The sequence below is a fragment of the Heloderma suspectum genome, chromosome 11 (genome assembly GCF_057233095.1).
Source record: "Heloderma suspectum isolate Gila_16-S chromosome 11, 16-S_ref, whole genome shotgun sequence".
NCBI lineage: Eukaryota > Metazoa > Chordata > Lepidosauria > Squamata > Helodermatidae > Heloderma > Heloderma suspectum.
In genome coordinates, this window is record NC_139468.1 from 18,481,952 (window position 1) to 18,496,095 (window position 14,144).

Below are 14,144 nucleotides of genomic sequence, written 5' to 3' on the forward strand. Positions count from 1 at the left end.
AATAAAACCTAGCAGCAAAGTAGAGATTTAAAATGCAATCACAGATTTAAAACAACAGAGCTAAAGGCAAGCTGGGGAAGGTGCTACCCTTCCCCTCCCTCTGGTGTCTCAGTTCCATGTGGGCCCAACACTCTGCTTCTCCCTCTGTGGAGTTGCAAATCCATGCTTGCGCTTGAGAACGTTTGGAAACCCCCGCAGGGAGGAAGCAACTTTGGGGAAACAATTTGGAGCAGTGAGGTGACGGGTGTGGAAAGCCCCCCCATCTCTCTGCTTCGAAATGCCCCTCCCAAAGCATCGTTTAAAAACAAAAAGCAGCAAATGGAGTAGTGATCAGGGGTAGTAGGCAACCTGGTGCCCCCCCCCAGGTGTTTTAGTCTCACCAGCCTCAGCCAGCATGGGCAACAGTCAGGGATTGTGGGAGTTGTAGTCCAAAACATCTGGAGGGCTCCAGGTTGCCTCCCGCTGTGTATGCATGAAATTGTATATGGTGTTTATTTGGCTCTAAGGCCTGGATCAGCCGTAATGCTAAACCATGGTTTGGCGTTATGAGAACGAGCCACAGTCAACCTCAGACTCATCTGCTCCACCCTTTTCTTTTGCACGCGAGGCGAGGAGGAGGAAGTTGAAAGTTTCCAGTTCCGGTTTTGACTAAACCACAGTTTCCTGTTAGGTTCGCATTCAGCAAAGTGTGATTCATTTGACTGCGGTTAGTTCAAACAAAGCCAGAACAAATTATTCTCACCGCAATTAGAATAAATCACAGATTCCCGAGTTCAGACATAACAGGAAACTGCAGTTTATTCAAAACTGGAAGATGAAGCTTTCAATCTTCTCCTCCATGTACGAAGGGAGAGGAGAGACAAAGTAGTGTGCAAGTCTGAGGCTGGCTATAGCTTGTCCTCATAATGCCAAATGTATCTATTTAATTTATTTATTTTAGAATATTTATATACTACTTCCTATTTTAAAATTCCTGGAGCAGTTTACAGTAAATTATAAAACAAGAAATCATTACAGTAACACAACAATGCTTAAACAATTTAATGGTTGGGAAAAGCCAGGGTAAACAAGTAAGTTTTTAATAATTGTTGAGAGTATACGAGTGTCAGTGCATGATGTATCACAAAAGGAAGGTCATTCCAGAGGGAGGGTGCCATCACAAAGAAGGCCTGTTGCCATGTTGCAGCCAGATGGGACTCTGCAGGATGTGGCATGGACAACAGAGAGTCCCCTGAAGATTGTAGTGGTATAACCAGCGGAGGCTGGTGGCTCCAATTTCAGTGGGGTGGTAAATCCCCTCTGCTTTTCAATCAGAATCAGTCAGCACTCTAAAGGAGCTATCCAAGGTGCACATTCACTGCCCCACTGACACTGGAGCCATCAGCCTCCACTAATTATAACGGGTCTATACAGGGGAAGATGATCTTTCAGAATTTTTCTAGGACAAAGAGTTCTTAGGATTGCAGCCTTGGAAATATTGGGTTGTCTGTTGTTTTTGCGGGGTGATCGGAAGGTTTTATATGTGGAAGGGCCCCTTCCACTCTCAGAAGCTATTTCTGCTCATGGAGTGAAAAAGTTGGAGGCAGCCTAGAATGGCTTAAAACCCACTCATTGTATGAAGTGACAGCATTTATTTTATTTTATTTATTTTTATTTACAGTATTGTATACTGCTCCATATCCAAAGACCTCAGAGTGGTGAACAGCAGACAGGACAAAAATAAAAATACCATGTTAAAATAATTTAATTTTTTTAAAAATAAACATTGTTCTGATAAAACCAAGTTTGCTAAACTGTGGCCGGTCACCCAAGGAAGGCTTCCTGAAATAACAATGTTTTCAGGAGACACTGAAAGCAACACAACGTTGGCTCCTGCCTGACCTTCAAAAGCAGGGAATTCCACAGAGTTAAGTCCACAATATCTTGGTTGTTTCTCTGTTTAGTTTTACATCTGTATCTTTATTTAGTATTTTAACCAATCCATTGTTGTCAGCCCCCTTAACTAGTTATCAGAATTTAGCACATGGGAAGTCTGGTATCCATTTTGGGCACGGTTAAGCACAGTGGTAGTAAGTCTTTGTCCTAATGATATTACAGTCCACAGTAAGGTCAGAATCTGTGGAAGTGTCCAGAGGTGGAAAAGTCTACCATCAAGGGCATGGTCTGAAGGCATGTGATGTAACAACCTTGCTGAAGCTAAGCAGGTATGTGTCTGGTCAGTACCTGGATGGGAGACTATGCATGCTATGCAGGAACCCCATGCATGCTATGCTGCCTTGAGTTCTATGACTGAATGAAGATGGGATATAAATGAGATGAGAGCCAGTGTAGAGTAGTGGCTAGACTGTTGGTCTGTAACTGGGGAGGCCTGGGTTCTAGTCCCTACTCAGTTGTGAAGCTTACTGGGTGACTTTGGGCCAGTCAATGACTCTCAGCCTAACCTACCTCACAGGGTTGTTGTGAGCATAAAATTGAGAGGAGGAGGATCTTGTATGCCTCCTTGGAGGAAAGCCGGGTTATAAATGTAACAAATAAATAAATGTAATAAGTGACCTTACCAAATGATGCATGACTATGAGTGTCATAGATAGTGCTCAAGTTATGTGGTGGCGGGAAGGTGGAGACCCCTTAAGGAAATTCAGCTTCGCCTGTTTTTAACTATGCCATGCCCCTTGTAGCCTTCTAGAGAACAGAAGCTAAAGGGGCCAGCGCAACAGGTAAGGGGGCTGGGTCTCTTCTGCCTCCCCTATAATTCAACTGCTGGGCAAAGATGGCAACTGAACTCCAGTGACAAGACTGCAAATTTTTTGTTCACAAAAGAAGCCAATATAATGGGGAAAAAAGCCAATATAACGGATGTCAATATAATGGATGTCAGTATAATGGATCCAGTATGATCCAATATAATGTCAATATAATGGATCCAATATAATGTGATGGATACCAGTATAATGGAAGTCCAATGTAATGGAAAGAAGCCAATATAATAGATATCTGCATAATTATTGATTCCCCTAACAAAATGTATTTGGAAAACTGAGGAGCTGTTTTAGGGTTTCTTGCCACAAAATTGAGAACAAGTTCACAGCAGTCTCTTCACTGGCTATTTAAACTCTTCCTAATAAAACATCAGCTCTAGCTGATTCTATTCTGGGATGCGAGATGCTCCGGAGAAAGCTATTATTTCCCATTCTGCGGTTTCGAGTAAAAAACCTGAGACGATGATGCGAGTCTATTGCCATGGAAACTGAAGTAAAAAATCCACCTGCGGTGCTTTAGTGTGCTAAATTGTAGCCTTAAAAGGGAGGGGGCCAGTGTAATTACAGCAAGCATGGCACCTATATTAAATGGAAATACAGAATCTGAATTTTGTCTTCCTGCTTATACTTGGCATGACACTGAAGCCTGCAGCTTGAAATGTTGTGGCAATGTCTTGCCTAAAGGCACACCAAGGGGTAGGGGAATTTAATGGGAAACTAGCAAAAAATTAGGGCTGGGGTAAAAGTTTGCAGCTGGTAACTTTTCCATTGAAATTTGAGGGGGTGGGAGTGAGGGGTGGAATGGAGCTAGAGCCCCTGTCAGTTTGGGGGAGAGGAAGCAAAATTGGGTTTGAGGGGTGAAATTCACCTGCACCTGCTACTGTGCTTCTGGTGTCCACCCTTTCCCCCTCCCACAGAATACATCTAGAATTATGTTACATGATGACATTGACCTGGTTCTCACATAATGCTAGCCCAGGGTTTGTTGCCCTACCCAGGGTTTGTCTGGCAGACAATTAAACAAAGCACAGTTTGTTTTCTCAATGCCTGGGTTGTTTGTTTTCCTCCTCCTTTGCCTGCTCCCTCCTTGTATCCCAAATATTTTTGTAGCACTGTAGTCCTGGCATGTAGAGCAGCCGGGTTTTTTTTACTGCTTTCGCCTGCCGCCTCTGCATGAACAACCCATGGTTCCAGGTACTCACATAATTACAAGCCATGGTTTAAACACCACAGAGTTCACAATCCAACAATAAACCTGGGTGGTTTGTGATTAACCACCCATAGTTAACCATAGTGCAGGGTTCTCATGTAACAACAACCCGCAAATCAATAACAACCTGTGACTGAACAACAACCCATACTCAACCCATACTCAACCTATACTCTGAGTTGTCAATATATGCAAAGGGATGGGTTTGCACAAATTTGCACATATCGACAACTCAGGGTGCAGGATGAGTATGGTTTGAGTCCCTCAGGGTCCATTTCTTGTGACTAAGAGCTTCGGCTATCGGGCGGTATAGAAATGAAAATAAATAAATAAATAAATAAATAAGAAGGCGCCTCTGTTTTTCTGGAATTCTGTCTCTCTTTTAAAGCAAAATCTGGATTTTCTTTTTGAAATAAGCTGGTTATTTGGAGCAAGGGTTCATATGTGACTGATGCAACTTCCTAGGACCATGCTGTGGAACATGAATGGTTGTCTTGTGTCTATTGCTTATTAACTGACAGCACAGTGGCTTATAAAACTGAACCTTTATTTCAACTGAAACCAAGAGGTTTAAACTGTCTTTCCCAAGTATTCCTGTTTGACTTGTTTTGCTACATAGTGTCTCTTTAAACATTAGCCTTATGTTAATTGAATAGGCTGAGAGAAAGCAAAGCCTAGATGTTCATTTAAGCCACAAACCGTCCTGGTGTTCTAGGATTGTCTGTGTTTGATAATGATCCGACAGCAGAGACATGATGTAAGAGCTTCTTTACTAGAGAAATGGTTTAAAATGCAACCACAAGGGGGCAATGAGTATGCCAGCCTAGCGATCCAGTGTGTTCTGAGCTGCTGACGGTGCAATACAGATAACAAAACCAAAAAGCAAAAGCTTTCACAAAAATCTGCACTCCTAGCCTTTCTTCTTCTCTGGATTAAAAGGGGAGTTCTGCACTCCTAGCCTTTCTTCTTCTCTGGATTAAAAGGGGAGAGTTCTGTGCTAAAAATGGATCATCCTCTTATCTGACTGATCTTATTTGGAGATGAAAACATAAAAAAGAGAGAGAGAAAATCTTCAGCTGACAACCTCTGCATCACCTTTAGCACTGTAAAATATTCTTCTTCTGGCAAGAGTGACTATCAGGAATTCCAGAATCTGATTTAGAATAATACAAAACTCTTCCACACACATAACTGAAACAGTTGACTATTCTCTCCTTGTTTACACTCTCCTTCCTCTGTTGTTTCCCCGTGTTGAATTTTAGATTGCAAGCTCCTTGGGGCAGAGACCTATCCTCCTGTGCTCTGTAGAGCGCCATGCACACTGCTGGTGCTATATAAACAGTATCTTAAGCCACTGCTCGTCTGTGCTGGATTTCCACCTTGTGAGGGCTTTTAAGTCCTGAAAGGCAGTTTGGCTGTTGGGAGAGAAAGGTTCCCTGCTTTAGTGATCCCAATGTGAAGGAAAGCAGCCTCTGTATTTTTGGCAGGTGGATAAATCTGTCATGCAGGGGTGAAAAAGCCATACCTATCAAAATACCATTCACATTACACAGCTATTAAAGACAAAGGAACTCTGCCCTCTTTTTCATCTTGTCATCATTCTCTCTCTGCCTCTGGAAGAAGCTCCAATAATAAAGAGAAATAAAATAGTATTTTGCTGCTAAAATGGCAATATTAGTTTAGTACCCAAAATGCTTCTTGCCTCTATAATGCCAGTTGCAAAAGAAAATGGGAGGTTTATCAGGTTTACCTTCCTTAAGAGTGTAGCTTCAGAAAATCTGGAGTGTCACAATCATGGGCAAATTAGCTGCAATTGTTTATGGTCAAGCTGCAAATACAAATGCTTCCCATTGGTTTGACGCCTGTTCATTCTTATGCTAGAACCCGAGAGTTGAATTTGCTGTAATTTTGTACTTGATTGAATTGCCAATTGTGAATTTGTTCTACATCATCAGAAACAGTTTTCTTATTTAGGGCTTTTATAATTGCCTGTAAGGGAAGACATTAGCTATTGTATTTGGGTGGGGGGATTAATAGTCACCTTTGTTTTTTGAGGTACCATTTGATACAACTGCTGTTATCCATGGACACTCCTTGTAGCACCATCTGACCCTCCACGTGTAGAGGGCAAGAGAATGGTGAGGGAGGCAGAGTTGGCACGCTTGTTGCTGCTTCCCTTTACACATGAGGAGAATGCCTGAACAGGGCATGTACAATTCTTGTATAAACAAATAATTAAAACTCTAAGAACTCTTAAAATGGAAAATAGTGGCAATACCTCCAGTGGCACCATTTGTTCATGGGTCTCAACGCATCACCAATGGAACACCAATGCTTTACCAAGTCAGTACTTTAAAAAGAATTAGTGGTTTCTCACAAATCGATGAACCAAATGAGTGGATGAAGGACAAATGAATTGGTGGGGACTGAACCAAATCAGTCAACACTTGAACAAGAATCAGTGCTTGAACAAATCATGTGGTTCTTTTTATACCCATCTTATCTTTTGTTTCCCTCTGTCCCCTAAAGATCTTGACCGCGAGTGGAGATGGCACTTGTGCGCTCTGGGATGTCGAAAGCGGGCAGCTTCTGCAGAGTTTTCATGGCCACGGGGCGGACGTCTTGTGTCTGGATCTTGCTCCTTCCGAAACAGGGAACACATTTGTGTCGGGGGTAAACCGGTCTTATATTTATGCAGGAAGGGGGGAAAGTGTGTTTGTGTGTGCATTTGGATCTGGAGGGAAGGAGGCCGACATTGGCCTGATAAAAGAATCTCTATGTGAAAGAGAATATTTGTAGATGTGGCTGCTAAGCTTCCTTGCCGGGTTTTAAAGCAGGCATTGCTTTTGTTTGCATAGCTATGCGGACACACAATGTCACGAACGTGAGATCAGGTGCTTGCAAATGCGAGTACCACTTGTTGATTGCTTGTGTGTGCGACTGAGGTGAGGGCACACAGCTTTCCCGCAAGCAGGGCTGTGCTCGCCTCAATCCTGTGAGCTACCCCCCCCCCGAAACTCAGCTTGGTGCAGAGGAAGGCAGAGACCGTGGATGTGGTGTTGGGCTCTTGCACTCTCCAGCAAAGCATCTCCTCCTGCCAGGCACTGGGTTCCAGCATCCCCACCGTGAAAACGACCCTCCTCATGATTCCTGTGGTGGAGAAGGCCCTCAGTGTAAAAGTCCTTCCCCTCCGCCCTTCCCTCTATTCCCAAAGTTCAGGGGTGAGTGTGAATCCTTATATAGCCCACACAGCACTATTCATGCACAAGAAGGTATCAGCTCAGGGAAAACCCAAAGATTTGCAGAACTACAAAAATATTTAGGAAAAAACCCAAAGGGTGGACTTCACCCCCCCCCCCACACACAAAAATCCCAGTGAAGCCTGAGCTGAGCAGACTGACTGGTGGGGGCAGGCAGGAACAGAAAACTGGTATGGGCGAATGGAGTGGCTGGATCTTGAACAGGAGCAACACCACAACATTTAGTTGCAGTACCATTTCTCTTTTACATAATCATCTTCTAGGCTTATGAAATTCCAGGTAATTTTCTGGATGGTTCACTGTATTTTTCTCCTGCATGGAAGTCTATGCTCCAGTGCAACTACAATGGATAGACTCAGATAAGTGGAGGTGCTGCGAGCCAGGGAAACCACCATGTGGGTAATTTCTGCCTGTCCCTCTTCCTTTTTTGGTGTAGTGATTCCTTTTGCCTGAATGCTTTGACCTTTTGCAGAAAATGTCTCAATGCAGCTCAAAGTACCCTCTGGAAGTCTGGGAGGAAGCCGATGCTGTGTTAAGCTGCAATTTTTGACACTTGTTTGTGAAGAAGTATGAAAGTATTCACAGATCAGTCACCGTGCTTCAAGAGAGAGAAAGAGAAAATCGCTCTGCAGTACCACTGCTGTCTCAGCAGTTTGTCTGAGGCTCAGTGTATGCAGTTTATCTGGGCATTAAATGCCCAAATCAGACTCAAAGCAATTTAGAAATAATAGCAATAAAGAGTCTTGTGGCACCTTAAAGACTAACACATTTATTCTGCATAAGCTTTTGTGGGCTATAGCCCATTTCATCAGATGCATGGAGTATTGTGGAAAGTTTCAGGTTTATGTACAGTACATATGGTGTGGTAGGTGGAGGGAATCGTAAGCGGTGAGGTCTGAAGGAAATTAAATGCAAAAAGTGACATTTAATTTGTACATTTTCTTCTGATCTCACTGTTTACAGTGCCCTCCCCCCTCCCGCTGCCCAATATAAACCTGAAACTCTCCATAATACTCCATCTGTTGAAGTGGGCTATAGTCCATGAAAGCTTACACCAAAATAAATTTGTTAGTCTGTAAGGTAGCACAACATTCTTTCTTGTTTTTGCTGCAATAACACAGCTAACACAGCTATCCTCGGGACAATAAAAGAATAAATCGCAACCCCAGTTAAAAACTAACAACAAACTAAAAGAGCATCATAAAAGTAGCATCCTCAGATCAGTTCTATGATTCTTTGTGCTGATTCTTTCCTCATTAAAGATATAACTGGATTTTTATTTTTTAGGGGTGTGATAAAAAAGCCATGGTCTGGGACATGCGGACCGGTCAGTGCATTCAGTCGTTTGAAACACATGACTCGGATATTAATAGTGTCAGGTCAGTCAACTACTGCCACACACTGATGCAATTATGTTTTCAATTTGTGCATTAGTACTGACTTGCAACTTGCCTTTATAGATATAGGGCAGGGGAGGGGGGGAGGCTTTCCTTGCCTTCTGTCATCGAAGGTGCAGCCATCTCTAACCATCGGCTACCCTTGCTTGGCCAGTGGCAGCCTGGATGATAGGTGATGTGGGTGGTAGGGTGAAGGAAGACCTTTATTATGGTAGGGATGTATGAGAACTTTGTTTCAGTTTGCAAATCACTTGAAAATGTCCCATTCGCAATCCCAAATGCGAACAGGAGTGCATTTCCTCTGGAAATGTTCGCAAATTCCCAAATGTGCCTTCACGTTTGCAAAATATGTACTTGAAAAATATGCAACTTTCTCAAAATGTACAGCTTTCTTGAAATGCACACATTTAAAGTCACCCGTGCTTTAGTCTACGGAGGAAATGTGCGCAATTTTGGAAATGTGCGCAATTTTGGAAATTTGTGCAACTTTGGGAATTGTTTGCATACCTTCATGTACGATAGCTGATCGTTTTGTGCAATTTCCCCATTTGTGCAGAATGACTAGCCATCACAAACATGAGCACAAATCAAGGAGAGATGAGCAGCAATCTGATGTTCGGAGAAATTTTGCAAGCTCAAACATTGCCTGTTGCCCATCCCTGTTTACAGGGTGGTAGGCTGAAGGGAGGACCTGTATTACAGGAACTCGCTGGGTAGAGCCATTCCTATTTCTTGGTCACACATCAGCATGACCAAGAGAAAGTCCAAGATAACTGGCTTTTATATTTATGGATTACCAGTTAAACTATAGGACATCTTAAATATTCAATGAATGTTACAAGTATTGGCTTTTCACAGATGTTACTTTAAAATCCTATCTTGCTTACACAACACACTTTTTGTTCTCTGCACAGGTACTACCCAAGCGGAGATGCTTTTGCTTCTGGCTCAGATGATGCCACAGTACGTTGTGTTATTTCATTTTAAAAAGCCTGATTTCTTTCCCAAGTGGGGGCTGGAATCATGCCCCAAATATGGCCCTGGCTGCATGCTGAATTAATCTGTGTTTTATCTACTGCCAGGCTGCAGAACCTCTTTTAGCCGGGGGGCTGAATTCCATTTCAGAGAAGCTCTCAGGGGGAGCTGCATTCTAGTGGTGGGCGGGGCTGAAGGCAAAAGGGGTGGGGCCAAAACACCAAAAATACCAGTGTAGTTTAGCTTAAAGCCCTAGGAGAGGCATTCCAACCTTTTAGAATGGGAGGGAAACTGCACAAAAGCTGGGAAACCACCAAATGAGTGGTGGTTGGGGGAAGGTGGGTGGGGCCAATGAAGGGGGTGTGGCTATGCAAGGAACCCTGTAGGGCCATATTGGGCCCACGGGGCTGAGGTTCTGCACCCCTGGTCTACTGAATGTACACTGAGAAGGAAGCTAAGTGGTATGTGTGATGGAACGAATACATGCTCATCTGGATGCATGGCAAGTGGTAATCCAAATGAGCTTGCTGCAGAGATAGAGCTGTTATTAAACTGAGTGCATCAGCAGTTTTCCTAATGTGTCATTGACATAGTTATTGATGGCATTAAGTTGTTTAAACCGGGTGGCCAAAATATTCATACATGGCCTCTGATAGCCTCTGCGACAGTGTTTGATGACCTTTAGAAGATGTCAGTTTGGAAAGTATCATTTGTGAGATCTTTTGCCTTTTGGGAATGCCTTTTGATCATCTTTTTAATACACCATGATAAAAAAGATAGGTTGTCAGGGAGAAGATTTGGGTTTGGTACAGATAACAACTTTTTAGGGAGTTGAAAAGCTTGTTGAAAGTTGTTATTGCCTACTGGAGGTTTTCTCACTCTTGAACTGTTTTCATTGGTTTCAAGTTTCAAAAACCTGCAAAACCTGTTTAACCAGAGATTATAGCAGAACATCTAAAAAATGAAAGCATGCACAACAGGCAACATTGGAGCCATTCCACTGTAGCCAATCACCTCCCCCTCCTGATTTTGTAAGTCTAGTAAATCCTGTAACACGATGGATCTCTGATCGAAGCCTTGTCTGCTCCCTTCTTTCTCCCCTTGTGTACTCTGGTTCTTTTTCTGACTTCCCAGTTCAGGCAAACCATAGTTTACTGTTACATCCAAATTGGCAAACTATGGTTTTTGCTTGCCTCTTAACTAAAATTGGAAACCACAATTTTGGCGGAAGCCCAAGGACAATCAAACCATGGTTTGGCATTACATGGAGCCCAGCCCACTGAGTCTCTCCACTTTGAAGCTGAGTTCTTACCTTGCTTTTCCAGTCTGAAATCCATTGGGCTAGAGACAGCTGAACAGTGTGTTGCTAATCCCCTGGTAGAATGGAATATATTTTGTAAATGGAGTTGGGGATGAGGGCATTTCTGCACCATGTGCCAAGAGCAGCATCTTGCCAATTAGAAGATGCTGCTGGTAATTTTTTTTATGCTTTGCTACCCCTCAGCTTAAGCGCTATGCAGCCTGGGCTGCCAATCTGTTGAAATCAGATAAAAAATATTCCCATTGATTTCAGTGGGCAATGAATCATCTCCACTTCTGAGAAAATTCCTTTCCATTTATAGATGCTTAAAAGCTTCTATTGCATATTAATATAGCTGCCTTCCCCCCCCCCCACTCCCCACCACTGGAGATAACATTAATCTCCTGCACAGAAATATTCGGAGAGCCTACATAATAGATATAAAAAAATGGAGATGGTTTCCTGTTATGAAAATGGGTGCTTGTTATTACTTATGTGTATAATACTGATTGTAAGCCGCCTTGAATATTTGAGAGAAAGGTGGGATTTAAATGCTGATAATAAATAACATTTTTTGTGGGCCATTAGGGCTGCAATCCTGTGTGTACTTACCAGGGAGTAGACCCATTGAACTTGATGGGACTGACTTCTGAGTAGACATGTCTGGGATTGCGCAGTAGAACATGAACCACTTTCATCTGTAAGACCTAGTAGCCAAAACTCAGGGAGACGCTGTTTGTTTGCATTTGACATATTTAGGCTTTAGTGTTAAAATACCCCCCTTTTTAAATAACCCACATATGTTGAGGGCTTTCTGCAGGTTAGACCAGAGTTCCCCAACCTGCTGATCTCCAGATGTGTTGGCCTTCAACTCCCAGCATTCCTGGTGATTGGTCATGCTGGCTGGGGCTGATAGGAGTTGAAGTCCAAAACATCTTGGGGGGAGCAGGTTGGGAAAGGCTGTGTTAAACACTTCCCATGTTACGTGAATGAATAGCTGTCTGATTCGCATAGTGCATGGGAGCATAGGAAGAACGGCGGGGAAGTTCTGCATGGCTTTGGAATGTATTTAAATGTCTTTCAGCCCCTTTTGTAAGGGCTCAGCGTGGGTTGCAAACCTATCCATGTCTCATTTTAACCTCGCCACAACCCTGTGACATAGTTGAGCTGAGAGAGAGACTTTCCCAAGACCACCCGGGATGCTTCGCGGCTGAGCAGAGCCAGCATTTGGCCCCCCCCACATCCAAAAACAACACTGGCTCTGTTCTTCTGTGGGTGCTTTCAGTTTTTATATGTGCCCTGTAACTTTGGCACTATCGACTTTTGAGATGTGATGTCTGTATGATGCCTCACCCTGTGGAAGTGGGAGGTCTAATGCTGGTATTACCAGCCGGCTGCCACCGCCTGAGGAATTTTCCTTCCAGTACCCTGTACCCTCAAGAATACTGGGGCACCTATGCTGCTGCTGTATAAACTGCCTGCTCCAGTTCACGTGGGTATGGACCTCCACTTAGCCACACTGGATAAACAACAGCGTGTTTATGTTCTTATTTAGTGACAGTAACAGCAATTCATGTTCTTTCAAAGCCAAGTAAAATAAGGAACCAGCACATCCAAAGACATGTTACTCCATCAGTCCTCAGCTTCCAACTGTCATAACTGCCCTCAGGACTGCACTGACCAGTCCCAGCTCAGTAAAGCAGCCCGATCGCCATGACGTTCTGCCACCAGTACAGCCAATCCCGGCAGCAAGTACAATCCGCTGTCCTTGAATAAAATCAACAACTCCCCATTTCACCACAGTCTGTACCTATAGCTATTTTGTTACGTCGCAGAGCCAGTAAGTTGCTGGATTTCTCTGGAGCAGGGGTGGGGAACTGCTTTCAACCGGAGGGCCTAATTCAATTTTGGAGACGCTTCTGGGGCTGCATTTCAGTGGTGGGCAGGGCCAAAGAGAAAGGGAACAGGCCCAAAATACCCCCCCCCCCCAAGGCAGCATATTGTCACTTAAAGCTCTTACTGCCAGGAACCAGGCATTAGAAGAGGCGTTTCAGCCTGCACAAAGGCTGGGAAAATGCCAAATGAGGGGTGTTTGGGAGAAAGGGAGGCAGCGGGCTAAAAAAGCACCCCCAAACCATGGTTTGGCATTCTGTCTGAACCACTTCAGTTCTATATGTCAGTGGTCTATATTAGGGGTAGAGAACCTCAGGCTCAGAGGGCCTCAAATACAATACCTGCGATGACACATCCGGGGCATCAACTAAAAATACAGGATGCCTATTTCTTCCTTCGGAAACATTCCTTTTAGCCACATGCACTTTTATTGAGTAATCTATGCAAATTTTGAGATGCAGCTCATAGAAAAACCCATGCCCCCTTTCCTGGCCCCACCACTATTCCCCCAACCACTGATTATTTGGTGGTTTGCCGGCTTTTGTGCAGTTTTTTCCCCATTCTGAAAGGTTGAAATGCCCCTCCTAAGGCTTAGTTACTGACAGGAAGAGCTTTAAGCTAAAGTATGCTGTTGTGTTTTGTATTTTTGGCCCTGCCCCTTTTGCATTTGGCCCCGCCCACCACTGGAAAGCGGCGTTGAGAGAGTCTCCTAAGCTGAATTTGTCCCTCGGGCTGAAAGCGCTCCTGCATCTCTGGTCTGCCCATATGGCAGAATATACATGTTTATGTGGGATTACTAATGTATTTGTACTCTTGCACAGAATAATATGTATGGTTAAATGACCTAAGTACCAGTGTTGTCTTTTCTTCCCTTCCCTTCTAGTGCCGTTTATATGACCTCCGAGCAGACAGAGAAGTGGCCATTTATTCCAAAGAGAGCATCATCTTTGGGGCATCCAGTGTGGACTTCTCTCTTAGTGGTGAGACGTGAATACTGGTGCACTTTTCTTTGGGGCACAAGCGAGAAGAGCTGTGTGCTCTCTCCTCAGTTCAGCTTGACTTGTTGTTATGACAAACTTTGCTTTGTGAAACAGACACTTTAAAATAGTTGAATCATTCCAGAAGAAAACTTCTATTCCATCAAAACAATCATTTCAATCTACTGCTTGCTTTTTGGAAGGGTGTTGCTTTTGCTCCTGTTGAGGAAAAATATTGGATTGATTATAAATAGGGTTGCAACATTTAGGCTGCAATCCTATGCATGTTTAGACAGAGAAAACTCCTACAACTCCAAGCATTCCCCAGCCAGCATAGCTTAATTGATTTTAATCGGTTGGATTCATTGATTGA

At 43.6% G+C, this 14,144-nt stretch overlaps 1 protein-coding gene across 5 annotated transcripts in view; it reads left to right on the forward strand.

The window, feature by feature from the left end:
• Positions 1 to 14,144, forward strand: part of GNB5 (G protein subunit beta 5) — a 37,854-nt gene that overhangs the window by 16,397 nt on the left and 7,313 nt on the right. For all 5 annotated transcript variants that reach the window (XR_014785341.1, XR_014785342.1, XR_014785343.1 and 2 more), the window contains exons 6-9: positions 6,499 to 6,642; positions 8,517 to 8,608; positions 9,541 to 9,589; positions 13,678 to 13,774. Coding sequence is in view for 1 of the 5 variants with exons in the window: in XM_084817074.1 (XP_084673200.1) it covers positions 6,499 to 6,642; positions 8,517 to 8,608; positions 9,541 to 9,589; positions 13,678 to 13,774 (382 nt within the window). In the remaining 4 variants the exon portion in view is untranslated. The remainder of the gene's footprint in view (positions 1 to 6,498; positions 6,643 to 8,516; positions 8,609 to 9,540; positions 9,590 to 13,677; positions 13,775 to 14,144) is intronic.